Source organism: Schistocerca cancellata, chromosome 6 (assembly GCF_023864275.1).
Source record: "Schistocerca cancellata isolate TAMUIC-IGC-003103 chromosome 6, iqSchCanc2.1, whole genome shotgun sequence".
Taxonomy (NCBI): domain Eukaryota; kingdom Metazoa; phylum Arthropoda; class Insecta; order Orthoptera; family Acrididae; genus Schistocerca; species Schistocerca cancellata.
This window is the reverse complement of record NC_064631.1, coordinates 285,508,288-285,523,687: the sequence shown is the minus strand read 5'-3', so window position 1 is coordinate 285,523,687 and position 15,400 is coordinate 285,508,288. Positions and strand designations below refer to the sequence as shown.

General features: G+C 42.2%; 1 protein-coding gene across 4 annotated transcripts in view; it reads right to left on the bottom strand.

Annotated features, from left to right (window-relative positions):
- The window catches only part of LOC126088526 (GATOR complex protein WDR59), a 271,830-nt gene that overhangs the window by 177,959 nt on the left and 78,471 nt on the right, over positions 1-15,400 (bottom strand). For all 4 annotated transcript variants that reach the window (XM_049906688.1, XM_049906689.1, XM_049906690.1 and 1 more), the window contains exon 7: positions 10,528-10,687. In XM_049906688.1, coding sequence (XP_049762645.1) covers positions 10,528-10,687 — 160 coding nt within the window. The remainder of the gene's footprint in view (positions 1-10,527; positions 10,688-15,400) is intronic.

Below are 15,400 nucleotides of genomic sequence, written 5' to 3'. Positions count from 1 at the left end.
CCTACCCTCATCATCTACCCCAAATATAAGATATTCTCTCCTGCTTCCTTCGCCTTAATCCATAAGGAATCTCCTGTACAGAGCATGCAAAGTTTCTGCACTTCCCCTTTTTCCTACTATCAACATTCCTACCCGAAACTGCATCTACATATTTGAAGCACTTTGAAATGGCTTCAGATGCCCCCCACATGCACAGTAGTTGTATGAGTCCGTAAGTGAAACTTACCAATTTTTTGGTCTTACCCTTTGAAATGTACAGTTCAGATAACATCAACCACTGACTGATTTTATACTGTGGTAATCTGTCCACATGATTTCCCAACTGCTCTTGATGTTTTATGGCTCTGATGTCTGCTCTTGATGTTTTAGGGCTCTGATGTCTGCTCTTGATGTTTTAGGGCTCTGATGTCTGCTCCCTCAACATGCTTCCAAATTTCCCTCACTTTTTTAGCAAAATTCTTAATGGACTCCCCCTCCCTGCCAACTCTTGTCCTTATGTTGACAAACAGTGATGGTACGCGCCCTCTTGTAAACTACCTCATATGGTGATAACCTCATCACAGAATGGGCTTTTGAATTATGTGCACTCACCATGAAAGATAAATACATGTCCCAATAATTATGGTGTATCCCGTGTAATATCAAATTCACAGAATGTGGACAATCAAGTACTTTGGTTAATACTTATAATCTGAAATCAGCAACAGAAGTGATTAACAAAGTCCAAAAATTAGGACAGACTGGATGTGAAGAACACTGCTCATCAGTGTGCACAATCAAACAAACACTAAAAAAATAAATTACAACCAATCAATATGGTGACTACGTCCTGCTACACTGTCGGCCTTCAGAAAAGTCATTAGATTATGGTAAATTCCTTCCATTTTATATAATAATTAAATTGTGAACTGCTGTATTCAATATTTCATAAAACCAAAACTAGTGCCACATTTCAGATGACCCACTGAAGAAGCTTTTTAAATAAATGACTAAATATATCTGGGGTAGAAAATATCTACAATGCAGCACACAGAAAGCATTCTGCTCATTATAAACAAACATACATGGTCAAATAAGACTGAGCAAAATTCAGACTAAGATCTAAAAAACAACATCTTAGTAAAGTGAGAAAATGTTACAACCGCAAAAAAAGAACACATTAGAGTAAAGAAAAGGGAACATTACAATGTGGAAAGAAAGAAAACAGAAATATCTAACAGGGATGGAGGACAAGATTTTAACATATAGATGTTGCCTGATTCACTAACTTCAATTTGAATGTGACACATGGTGAGCTAAAATAATAACACAGTGTCAACCCCCCTCTACAGGTCTGAAGGATTTCTGCTGACTTCCATCTTTCACACATTGGATGGACAGTATGTACCTTCAGGAGGCACATTGGCTTGCCAGTACTTGCCTTCGGGAGGGAAAATTCACATACTGCCAATAGTTATATTCCTCAATACACAAATAAAACTGTAACCTACCTTTCACAACTGCTGCTTCCTTTCTCAGTGAGGAAATGGAGGTAGCAGAAGGTTGGAAAGGATGAGGAGAGACAAAGATGAGGGGTAGACTTCAGAGAGAGTAGGAGGTCACTGATAGTTCACTGATAAGCACTATGGTATCCTCTGTCCAGAGATGATAGAAGTACAATGTGACAAGTAAAAACATGGGAGGGAAATAAAGGGGTTGGAGTGGTTGTTAACAAGATACTATTTTAATTGGACGTTTGAGTTGAAGTGTTTTCATACCTGTTGATGGACAGGTAAGTAGCAATATTTGATGTACAAGTGGATGTACTGTATATCAATTCCTACTTTTGTGTCTGATTACGAAGCTTTGTGACATAGAGGTAGACTGCAATTAAATTGGGAAGCAACAAATACAGCTGTTGAAGCCTCAGACTTCATGAAAAAGTGTCATATGATACAGTGCATAATCTATCATTAAGGCATAAACTATTTTTGAGAGATTTTGTTTCCTGCAGTTACCTGGACAAATTGTGTGCAACCACACTGGCTCAATACATGGTATATCACTCCAATCAGTGTACAACGTAACTCCCCCCTCTCTTTCTCACCCTCTCAAAATAAAAATTCATCATGCTTGCCTATTTCACCAAATAAGGGGAAGATGGAAATTCAAACATGTGCTTCTCATTTGTCTGTTGGCACTATTACAGTTATTCATATTTTGCAAACTGATAAGATGAAGCTCTTTTTCTAGCCGTCAATTAGAATTTATTATTTCGAATTTGCAGTTGTCCATCACCATGGTTAAAAATAGGGGCACCATCTTAAATAAAATTCATATTTTTCAGGAAATTAACAGGTGAAATAATCAACATGGGTCTCCACATATTAACAAAGAACTCTTAAAGCTCGTAGCACATGGAAGTTTTTAAATGATGCCCGATACCTGTACCTCATGAAATTGTTAGCACATAGGATTGACAAGACTATAAAAATAAGTATGTGACTGGACAGTATTTGTTATATTCCAAATTCAAGGAAAATTCAGACTGTCTTTTGGCACTGCAGCCTAACTGTCCCTGACCTGTACTGTGCAAGTGTTTGCTCTGGACGGATGTTCTACCAAATGGCAACATTATACCTCTGTGCTGTATAGTGAAATCTGCAGTAGTCATCAACATAATGAGAGTGATTTTCAACTCATTTTCAACTCAGTGCTCTGCATTACTCTACCCCCTCCATATCGGCCACTGTCACTTGAAGTCTTCTACCTTAAACACAGTCAAAGTATTGTCATAATCACAGACAGAAAAACGGGAAAGTTTTTATACTTAATAACTTTATATTAAGAAAAATTAAATTTATTTATGTCCAAAAACATCTTTAGTAACTTTATCGAAGTTTTCTAATGCTATTTTTTAAAACTAAATCATATATTTCATAATATTGAAGATATTTTTGTAAATTTTTATTAGTTGTGAAAATGACCATATGTATTTGAATTAGCTTACAAGCTCCTGCTTCACAAAATCTTCTACCAAAAAATATCTTTTCTACTCTCAATACACCGTATGGCCTATGTCGGATGAACTAATATAAAAGAGGAGTTGCAGCTGAGAACGATGCATGTGGCACATCCTTAGTCAGTCTCTACCACAAACAGTCACTTGCCACGTATCAATCGCTGTCGGTTTCATTGCTTTTTGCAGGCCAGATACACATAAAACAAACAATGAGGTCAAAATATTCCTTTATACCATCCTCAGATTACAAGACATACGTAAAACCTGGTCTATGGAGTAACAGACGAATCTCATTTAGTCAGAGGAGTCTTGTTTCACACAATTTCCAACTTCTGGCTGAGTTTACATCTCGGGACTGAAACATGTCGGGGGTTCGGTGATGATTTGGGCAGCCGTGTCATAGCACCCATGGTCTTCATAATTACTCTTTGAGCTCAGATTACTGCCAAGGATTTTGTGCCCATTTCGGCTAATCAAGTCCATCTCATGATACAATTTTTGTTCCCTAATGGTGATGTTGTGTTCCAAGATGACAGGAACGTTTTCACACAACTCGCATCATCCAGGACTGGTTTTGTGAGGTTGAGGATGAATTGCCGTGTCTCTCCTGCCCACAACAGCCACCAGCTCTCAATATTATTAAGCCTTTGTGCTTCACTTTGGAGAGAAGACTGTGTGGACAATATCAACATCCATCATCTTTACCTGAATTTGCCACGTTTTGCAGGAAGAATGATATGAGATTCCCTTGAAAATCATACGGGACCACTATTTATCTATTCTGAGATGAGTGGAAGCCATTTTGAATGTCAAGGATTTTCCTTCCCTTATTACGCATGGTAAAGTATTACGTTTTTGGTATTTCCACGTTTGCCCCCCCCCCCCCCCCCCCTCCCACACACACACACACACAGCAGACCTTACTGCATTACAATTACTCTCATACATGACACAAACATATTAGTAGGATCATGTCTGAGCAAAATCTGATCAGTTGTCTTAATCTTAAATACATTCCAAACTTTGAATATCAGTTTGTACATTTCTGTGTATGTTTGGAAATGGTTGTTTCACATGACAGGAATCAATGTTTTTTTTGTTCATAGCAATATAATTATGTCTGCATATTATTATGGCATAGCCATAATCCTCTTACAAGCTCTGTCAAAATGAATCAATAAAATACTGTAGTGAAAAGGTGTGGGCTTCTAATTGAGATTCAAAATCTGAATATTAAAAAAATACACACATCAAAGTAAGTTTTGCATCACCCCAGTTCCCAGACCTCCTGAAGATAGACACTGGCTGTGGATATTGTATCACAGACACAGTCCCTTTGACTGTTCAGAGATGTCATTAAACCCGCCCAAAGATGTAAACAACCATGCATCAGCAGCGCCTATTAGACGGAGGGGGTCCAACAGCTGATCAGCTCCAGTTATTCCACCAGAAAGGAGGTACACGGTCATGCCTAGACGGTCAATATAGCGGTCCGATCACGTCCGCATTGTTACTTTGTGCCAGGAAGGGCTCTCACCAAGAAAAGTGTCCAGACGTATCACAGTGAACCGAAGTGATGTTGTTCGGATATGGAAGAGGTACAGAGAGACAGGAACTGTCAATGACATGCCTCGCTCAGGCCGCCCAAGGGCTACTACTGCAGTTGGTGACCGCTACCTACGGATTATGGCTCAGAGGAACCCTGACAGCGACTCCACCATGTTGAATAATGCTTTTCGTGCAGCTACAGTATGTCATGTTATGACTCAACCTGTGCGCAATAGGCTGCATGATGGGCAGCTTCACTTCTGACGTCCATTGCGAGGTCCATCTTTGCAACCACAACACAATACAGTGTGGTACAGATGGCCCCAACAACATGCCGAATGGATCACTCAAGGATTGGCATCACATTCTCTTCACTGATGAGTGTCGCATATACCTTCAACCAGAATCATCGGAGACATGTTTGGAGGCAACCCAGTCACGCTAGATGCCTTAGACACACTGTCCAGTGAGTGCAGCAAGATGGAGGTTCCCTGCTGTTTTGGAGTGCCATTATGTGGGGCCGATATACGCCACTGGTGGTCATGGAAGGCACCATAATGGCTGTATGATATGTGAATGCCATCCTCCAACCAAAAGTCAAACCATATTGGCAGCATATTGGAGAGGAATTCATCTTCATGGATGACAATTCGCACCCCCATCATGCAGATCTTGTGAGTGACTTCCTTCAGGATAATGACATTGCTCTCGATTAAAGTGGCCAGTATGTTCTCCAGATGTGAACCCTATTGAACATGCCTAGGATAGATTGAAAAGGGCTGTTTATGGACAACGTGACTCACCAACCACTCCGAGGGATCTATGCCAAATTGCCATTGAGGAGTGGGACAATCTGGACCAACAGTGCCTTGATGAACTTGTGATAGTCTGCCACAACAAATACAGACACGCATCAATGCAACAGGATGTGCTACTGGGTATTAGAGGTACTGGTGTGTACAGGAATCTGGACAACCATCTCTGAAGGTCTCATGGTACAACATGCAACATGTGGTTTTCATGAGCAATAAAAAGGGCGGAAATAATGTTTATGTTGATCTCTATTCCAAATTTCTATACAGGTTCCCAAACTCTTGGAACCAGGGCGATGCAAAACTTCTTTTGATGTGTGTAGGTAAATTGTTCCTACAATAATAATTGCATTCTGATGGGGATTCATTCAAACTTTAACTAAAGCTCAATGGAAAAGTAGAATGTAGAAAGGAAAATAAAGGTACATGATCAAAGGTTTAACATAAAATATAAATAGAATGGAATTTATATTAATGTAATAATATTAATAATAATCCTTGTTCCAATACTGTACTAGGTGTTTGTATTCTCTTTCCCATTTTCTTCTCATGTGCAAATGATATACTATGCAATTTCCTTATTTTATATGATTAGGTGCAATTGCTTATGTGCTACAGCACACTGTAAATATCACACTAAAGTTCGCTACTTCTCTTCGAATGGAAGCTGGAAATTGCACTAAAATTACACCATTTCTCTTTGAGTGCTACATAAAATGGACAAATACATGTTTTGTTGCTCTCTCACTGCCATAATTACAAACTAGTGACATGTGCCGAAAGGATGGTGAGCTGAGGACCGCAGCTGTCTGTTTTTGACCGCACATGCTCTGGTGTGACATCATCCCTTCTGGCACTATGAGTGCTACATTGCTCACATCACCTGGTCAGTATTTCTCTTTGAAAGTGTGAGCCACATATTGTAAAAGCACAGAGTATGAGGGATTTTTTAGGAGCAGCTGAAGTAACAACATTGTGGCCGAGTGATGAAGCACCCCAAATACCTATATGCTGGCTAGGGTTCAATTCCTGCTACTACTACCATATTTTTCCTTTACTGTATTTTACTCTTTGCAATTTTTACCTATTAATTATAAAATTTAACTATATTTAAACAGTTCAATTTATACACATAAAATTAGTTACAACTACTACCTCTGTAAGTCAAAAAGCTATACATGGAGGTAAAAAAAATCTGAGTATATGAGGTTTTCTGGAGATGAGCTCTTAAAGGAGCCCTTTTCCAGTAGATCTTCTGAGAAGAAAGTGAAATTTAAAAGATAAGGAGATCTATTCCAAACATAAATCCAACAACAGGACGATGTGGGACGAGGCTCACCAATTTGGTTCAAACTACGTGAGTAAAAGAAACACATTGATACCCCTTTCAAGTTCCTAGAATAGTTTACCTGAATGTGTCACACGAAAAGGTAAAATTCTCACTAAAGAGTTATGCATAAAGTATGAGTACATTTTAGCAGCAGTTCACATATAAGCACAGTAGCACAGCAGCCAGGTCAGCGATATAATTCATTGGCTCATGGTTGATTCAGGCCACTACTGTCATTACTTTTTTTCATTCATTTTACTTTATTCTTCTCAATGTTAAATGATTAATTATAAAATTTAACAATGGAAAATCCAGGATGGAAAGTAACAATATTATTAAAAGGATAGTTGCTACTCACCATAGAGTGGAGATGCTGAGTCGCAGATAAGCACAACAACAAAAACTGTCAGAAAATGAGCTTACAGCCAACGAGGCCTTTGTCAAAAATAGACACACACACACACACACACACACACACACACACACACACGATCACAATCTCTGGCAGCTGAAGTCAGACTAAAAGCAACAGCACATGATGGTAGAGGCTACCAGGTGCGGGTAAGGAGGTGGCTGGGGGAGGGACGGCGAGGGATAGCAGAGTAGGACAGTAAAGTGCTGCTACTGGTAGCATGCAGAAATGAGATGCAGAGAGGGTATGGCAGCTAGGTGCAGTCAAGAGGTTAGATCGTGGGGAAGGCAAAGGGATTTTCTGGGGAGGGGATTAGAAGAACACAGAACAGGACAGAGGTAAAAAGAATGGGTGCATTGCTGGAAAGAGGGTTTTGTGGTGCTGGAATGGGAACAGGGAAGAGGCTAGATGGATAAGGAAAATGACTAATGAAGGTTGAAACCAGGGGGGGTTATGTGAATGTAGGATATATTGCAGGGAGAGTTCCCACCAGCGCAGTTCGAAAAGCTGATGTTGGTGGGAATGTTCCAGATGGCACAGGCTGTGAAACAGTCATTGAAATGAAGAACGTAGTGTTGTTTGGCGAGCTTAGCATCGCAGAGGTCCAGTTTTTTCTCGGCCACAGTTTGTCGGAGGCCATATGTGGGCGGACAGCTTGATGGTTGTCATGCCAATGTAAAATGCAGCACAGCGGTTGCAGCTTAGCTTGCAGATCACATGACTGGTTTCACAGGTAGCCCTGCCTTTGATGGGACACATGAGGTTTGTGACTGGACTGGAGTAGGTGATGGTGGGAGGATGTATGGGACAGGTATTGCATCTTGGTCAACTACAGGGATATGAGCCATGAAGCAAGGAATTGAGTAGCAAGCAATGGACGAGGATATTGTTCAGGTTCAGTGGGTGGAGGAACACCACTGTCAGATGGGTGGGAAGGATACTGTGTAGGACATACCTCATTTCAGGGAACAATGAGAGGAAGTCAGAACCCTGGCAGGGAATGTAATTCAGTTGCTACACTCCTGGCTGGTACTGAGTCACAAGGGGAATGCTCTTCCATAACCAGAAGGTGTGACTTTGGGAGGTGGTGGGTGGCTGGAAAGGTAAGGCATGGGAGATCTGTTTTCGCACAAGGTTGGAAGGGTAATTATGGTCTGTAAAGGGTTCAGTGAGACCCTTGGTATATTTCAAGAGGGACCGCTTGTCACTGCAGATGTGATGGCCATGGGGGCTAGGCTGTTTGAAAGGGATTTCTTGGTATGGAGTGGATGGTAGCTAATGAAGTAGAGGTATTGTTGGTGGTTGGTAAGTTTGAGATGGGCAGAGGTACTGATGTAGCCACCTTTGAGGTGGAGGTCAACATCGAGGAAGGTGGCTTGTTGGGTTGAGTCGGACCAGGTGAGGCAAATGGGGGAGAAGCTGTGGCAGTTCTGGAGGAATGTGGGTAGGGAGTCCTCACTCTCGAACCAGATCACAAAGATGTCATCAATAAATCTGAACCAGGTAAGGGGTAGGGATTCTGGGTGCATGGGAAGGGGTCCTCTATATGGCCCATGAATTGGTTGGCATAGGATGGTGCCATGCAGCTAGCCATAGTCATACCCCAGATTTGTTTGTAGGTAACACCTTCAATGGAGAAGTAATTGTGGGTGAGGATATAGTTGATCATGGCAACTAAGAATGAGGTGGTTGGTTTTGAATCTGCCAGGCATTGGCAAAGGTAGTGTTCACTAATTGTTAAGGCCATGGGCATTAGGGATATTAGTGTAAAGGGAGGCGGTAGCAATAGTGACGAGCAGTGCACCATGTGGTAAAGGAACAGGAACTGTGGAGGGTCAGTGAAGGAAACAATTGGCATCTTTTACTTATTATTATTTAAATATATTTAAAAAGTTCATGAATATAACAGAGGGAAACATTCCACGTGGGCAAAATATATCTAAAAACAAAGATGACGTGACTTACCAAACGAAAGCGCTGGCATGTTGATAGACACACAATTAAACACAAACATACGCACAAAATTCAAGCTTTCGCAACCAACGGTTGCTTCATCAGGAAAGAGGGAAGGAGAGGGAAAGACAAAAGGATGTGGGTTTTAAGGGAGAGGGTAAGGAGTCATTCCAATCCCGGGACCCTCTCCCTTAAAAGCCACATCCTTTCACCTTTCCCTATCCTTCCCTCTTTCCTGATGAAGCAATCGTTGGTTGCGAAAGCTTGAATTTTGTGTGTATGTTTGTGTTTATTTGTGTGTCTATCAACATGCCAGCGCTTTTGTTTGGTAAGTCACATCATCTTTGTTTATAGATATATTTAAAAAGTTCAATTTACATGCAAAAAAATTAATATAGACAATTTAGTTACAATTACTACCATTGTAAATCAAGAAGGCTAAAGCCCACCATATTTTAATAACTTGGTAAAAATTTGTAAAAATTGTCACTGATGCAGATATTTCTGCACACAACAACATTTCATTATACTATATACAGTCTCAATCCTAACACCCACAGTTTTATATAGTGGGATGTTCCTGTACTCCAGACCTTACTATTATAGTCTTCTCTCCTCCTTTCTTTGGTAGACTCTCATCCGCATGATTAATGCCTTATTTCTCTATCAGTTTCTCATAATTTTCATTCAACACAATCTTGCCCTGGGTCTCTGGTAGTTCACTTCACCTTGCTGTTGAGCGATATTTGGATCATTACGAATAAACAACCAGTACTCACTGTGTTGCAAACAATACTTCCGATTACCCTCCTCCACCCCTCCCCCCCCCCCCCCCAACACACTCTTCCTTTTTTGTTAGTTGATTAGTCCTCTTAATAAGAATCTCAATTAGTGATCTATTGTCGTACTGTTCTTTTGGTGACAACTATCACATAAGTATTTCACAATGCAGTAACTGGTTTTGACCATCCAGTGGACAACGTCAGACTAAAAGTACATGGTGAGGGATGATGTGAGAGTCCCTTTTCATTATCAATGTAAGTAAATATTTATGTTTACTCTTTCGATAATCACTGGCTCATTGAAACTAGTCACTGGATTATGCAATGCTGATGATATTGTTTCCACAAAAAATGAAAGAAGATAATCAATTAAATCAATCGCATAACATCCATTGACAAATTGTCATTTTTCCCAAATATTGTCATATTTCCACAAATCTCTACTGTTTACACAGATACTATTCCTTTTGATTTTCCAAAAGAAACCTATTACATACAATAATATTTGATATTGTTCATTAATATTTTTGTTTACACAGAATGCTAAAATTTGATGGCACTAATTGTCCATATGTTTGCATTCCAGTAGTCTTTATTTGTTCAAGATAATAACAATAATAGCAAATTTAGCAAGTAAAAAATCTGCCCAACCAGTAATTATAGAGGTAACAAACAAAATTCGTAATTACCTTCCTTTGGTCTCCGCCATTCAAATTCCAGAACAACATCAGTGTGTCCAACAAAAGTGTGAACAGGGGTTGACGGGTTTGATATTTTCCACAACAAAAGACTGTTTTCTCCTCTTCGTAACTGAGGAACGACAACTGTAACCATACCTTCGCCAAACGGCTAGAGAAAACAGGCCAGACTTGAAGTGACATACACATGTGGTATACATTTTAAACATTATGTGTAGTGCAATAATTTACATCTCTATGTCATGGCACACTACATATGTTACTGCAAAGTCCCGGGTGACAGACAAATAAAGAAAGAAGTAGAGTTGACTATTCAGCATAACACACACACGCACACACACACACACACACACACACACACACACACACACACACACACACACACACACACACACACACGGAGCTACATTTTCCTGGTGCTGCAGCTAGCTCTTTGGGGCATCATCGGAAAACTTAGCAATGATTTAAATTTTGTTTATTTGCTTGTAAACAGCACATTGCCTTAACTGCATGGTATGTGGTTCACTTAACTCTTTTTCATTATTTACTGTCTGCTACAACACACATGAAGCAAACAATCTATAAAATGAAACTGACACCAAAAATAAAAAGACAAAGCTTCGACTTTGCAGAAAACAGGAAGAACTGATGCAAACAAAAGGTGACACAGATGTTATGTTTCTCAAAAATATGTTCTTTTCTCCAAGAAAAGATAAGCAAAAGTTGAAGTAGTTGGAGCTATTATTCTTTCTTCTCAATCCTTTCCAATATCAGAACATCTAATTAAGAAGTTTGACATTTGTGTTATGTTTTGCTTACGTTTGTGTTTACTAATATGCTTCCTCTGCAGCTTCTAACTTCTCAAGGAATGAAATCTCATCTGTTTCCAACATTCCGGTGTTAATATACCACCTGTTGGCTTTTTTAAGTTTCCTCTTGGTAATATGTTGTTTCTCCCTTTAACTATAACCCTGGGTGAATCACATACTAAATCTGATAATAGTCCACACATCTTATTTTAAATGTTTGCAGGTATGCACGTACATCTGATTCTAAACCTAATATCTGTGACACATTTTGCTCAATTAAAAACTGGTAGTTAGTTGAGAGGGGGGGGGATGCAGGAGAGGGGGGGGGGGATACATAAAATTAAAGCATATCAATAGTTACATGAGTTACACTCCTGGAAATTGAAATAAGAACACCGTGAATTCATTGTCCCAGGAAGGGGAAACTTTATTGACACATTCCTGGGGTCAGATACATCACATGATCACACTGACAGAACCACAGGCACATAGACACAGGCAACAGAGCATGCACAATGTCGGCACTAGTACAGTGTATATCCACCTTTCGCAGCAATGCAGGCTGCTATTCTCCCATGGAGATGATCGTAGAGATGCTGGATGTAGTCCTGTGGAACGACTTGCCATGCCATTTCCACCTGGCGCCTCAGTTGGACCAGCGTTCATGCTGGACGTGCAGACCGCGTGAAACGACGCTTCATCCAGTCCCAAACGTGCTCAATGGGGGACAGATCCGGAGATCTTGCTGGCCAGGGTAGTTGACTGACACCTTCTAGAGCACGTTAGGTGGCACGGGATACATGCGGACGTGCATTGTCCTGTTGGAACAGCAAGTTCCCTTGCCGGTCTAGAAATGGTAGAACGATGGGTTCGATGACGGTTTGGATGTACCGTGCACTATTCAGTGTCCCCTCGACGATCACCAGTGGTGTACGGCCAGTGTAGGAGATCGCTCCCCACACCATGATGCCGGGTGTTGGCCCTGTGTGCCTCGGTTGTATGCAGTCCTGATTGTGGCGCTCACCTGCACGGCGCCAAACACGCATACGACCATCATTGGCACCAAGGCAGAAGCGACTCTCATCGCTGAAGACGACACGTCTCCATTCGTCCCTCCATTCACGCCTGTCACGACACCACTGGAGGCGGGCTGCACGATGTTGGGGCGTGAGCGGAAGACGGCCTAACGGTGTGCGGGACCGTAGCCCAGCTTCATGGAGACGGTTGCGAATGGTCCTCGCCGATACCCCAGGAGCAACAGTGTCCCTAATTTGCTGGGAAGTGGCGGTGCGGTCCCCTACGGCACTGCGTAGGATCCTACGGTCTTGGCGTGCATCCGTGCGTCGCTGCGGTCCGGTCCCAGGTCGACGGGCACGTGCACCTTCCGCCGACCACTGTCGATGTACTGTGGAGACCTCACGCCCCACGTGTTGAGCAATTCGGCGGTACGTCCACCCGGCCTTCCGCATGCCCACTATACGCCCTCGCTCAAAGTCCATCAACTGCACATACGGTTCACGTCCACGCTGTCGCAGCATGCTACCAGTGTTAAAGACTGCGATGGAGCTCCGTATACCACGGCAAACTGGCTGACACTGACGGCGGCAGTGCACAAATGCTGCACAGCTAGCGCCATTCGACGGCCAACACCGCAGTTCCTGGTGTGTCCGCTGTGCCGTGCGTGTGATCATTGCTTGTACAGCCCTCTCGCAGTGTCCGGAGCAAGTATGGTGGGTCTGACACACCGGTGTCAATGTGTTCTTTTTTCCATTTCCAGGAGTGTATATTAAAAGGCTAGTATGTTATATCTCATTAATTTTAAGCCAGTATGTAAATCGACTTGTGTTCCACAACATACCAATAAAAATCGTGCAAATGATCTAGGAGGGAGGAAGGCCGGGGAGGGGGGGGGGGGGGGGTGAGGGGGGCACGTGGCAAAGGAAGAGAGAGAGAGAGAGAGAGAGAGAGAGAGAGAGAGAGAGAATGAGTATTTAAGCTTCACTTACAACCCTGGGGCTGTGGTTGTCTTAAGCACTTTTATATATCAATTCTGTTGGCGGTTTCACAAATGAGAACACAATCTGCCTAGAGTATTACTGGAATTACTCATCTCAAAATACTGTAGAATTTCAGATGCAAGTAAACAGAAAACAGCTTCTTGAGAGTGTTACTCACTTGGAATCATGAAAGAGCATCTGCGTGATTTGGAAGGACTAGACAATGATAAGGTGAAAATTTTTAGACATCCTCATCACAAAAGCAGGTTATCACAGTCTGGAATCCTGGCTGGCAGTAATTACCAAGTATTTTCATCAATTTGTAACAATAGCTAGAATACATTCAAAGAGAGGAGCAGAACAAAAACAACTGATTGTAATCTATATCCTTTAAGAAACAGTGAAGATAATAAAACTCCCACAAAGAGAGAAAACCATTTCTCTGCCCCTTGGTCAACCCACCTCAAATGACTTCATCCCATATGTGTCATTGGCTTAAGTGTCTTTCTTTGTAAACTGTGGAAAGTCCAAGTTAGAATACCAACAATATTATGAAGAGGACAGATTACTAATGACCATAAAGATGACAATTTGAGTTGCAGACAGGCATAACAAAAAGACTGTTACATCCTGAACCTTCAGCCAAAGCCTTCTTCAGAAAAGAAAAGAAAGAGAGAAGAAAACACAGTTACACAATCAAGCACATCTCACACATACATGACTGCTCTCTCTGGCCACTGCGGCCAGAATGCAATGGTCATTTTGAATGGAAGCAGCAATCTGGAGTGGGGCAGGGAAGGGAGACGGATAGCAGGGTATGGGTTGGGGGAAAGGAATCAGCACTTACTGACAGAGCGTGCAGGTACTAGTTGGTGGCCAGACAAGGCTGCCTGTGTGGGATTGAGAGGCTCTGCGGGAGGAAGGGGAGATGGAATGGAAAAGGAGAGCAGCAGAGAGGGAAAAAGACTTATGGCACTGGAAGAGTGTGGAGCACAATGAGAGTGGGAAAAGTGATTTGGAAGAAGGTGATGGGACAGAGGGGATGGAAAGTGTGGGGTGGAGGATATGGGGACAGTAGGTTATCTTGTTTGAGGCCAGGATGATTTCAGCAGCAGAGAACGTGACGTAAGGATAACTCTCATCGGTGCAGTTCGGAGAAGCTTGTGGTGGAGGGGAGGATCCAAATGGCCCAGGGTTGTTAAGTAGCCACTGAAATCAAGCATGCTATGTTTAGCTGAATGTTATGCCACAGATTGGTCCAGTTTGCTCTTGGCCACAGATTGGCAGTTGCCCTTCATCCTGATAGACATCATCTAGCTGGTAGTCATACCAATACAGAAGGCTGTGCAATGACATGGGTGCTTTCACAGGTGGCCCGGCCTCTGATGGAATAGGATAACCCTGTGACACAACTGTAATAGGAAGTTTTGGGTGGGTGAATTGGGCAGGTCTTGAACCTGGGTCTTCCACAAAGATATGAGCCCTGTGTCAAGGGAGCGGGTTGGGAATGGAATAGGGATGGATTAGGATGTTGCGGAGGTTGGGTGGACAATGGAACACCACTTTAGGAGGAGTTGGAAGGATCTTTGGTACTGCATGATGAACAGGTAGCTGGTTCTCCCACCACCCAAGAACCAGCTACAAAGGACCTCCCCCTTCGTAACTCAATACAACCCCAGACTGGAACAACTGAATCATATCCCTTTGTCAAGCTTTGATTATCTATCATCATGCCCTGAAATGAGGGACTTCCTGCCCAAAGAGCCTCCCACACCTCCTAAACTGGTGTTCCATCACCCACCCAACTTTCACAATGTCCTACTCCATTCCTAAGCCCCTCTCAATTCCAACCTCTTGCCACAGGGATCATAACCCATGGGAGACCCACATGCGAGATCTGCCCAATCTACCCACCCAGAACTTCCTATTCCAGTCCACTCACAGGGTTACTATACTTGACTAGAGGCCGAGTCACCAGTGAAAGTTGCCTTGTTATATACTAGCTCCGCTGCAATCACTGCACAGCATTTTATATAGGCGCAATTACCAACCAGCAGT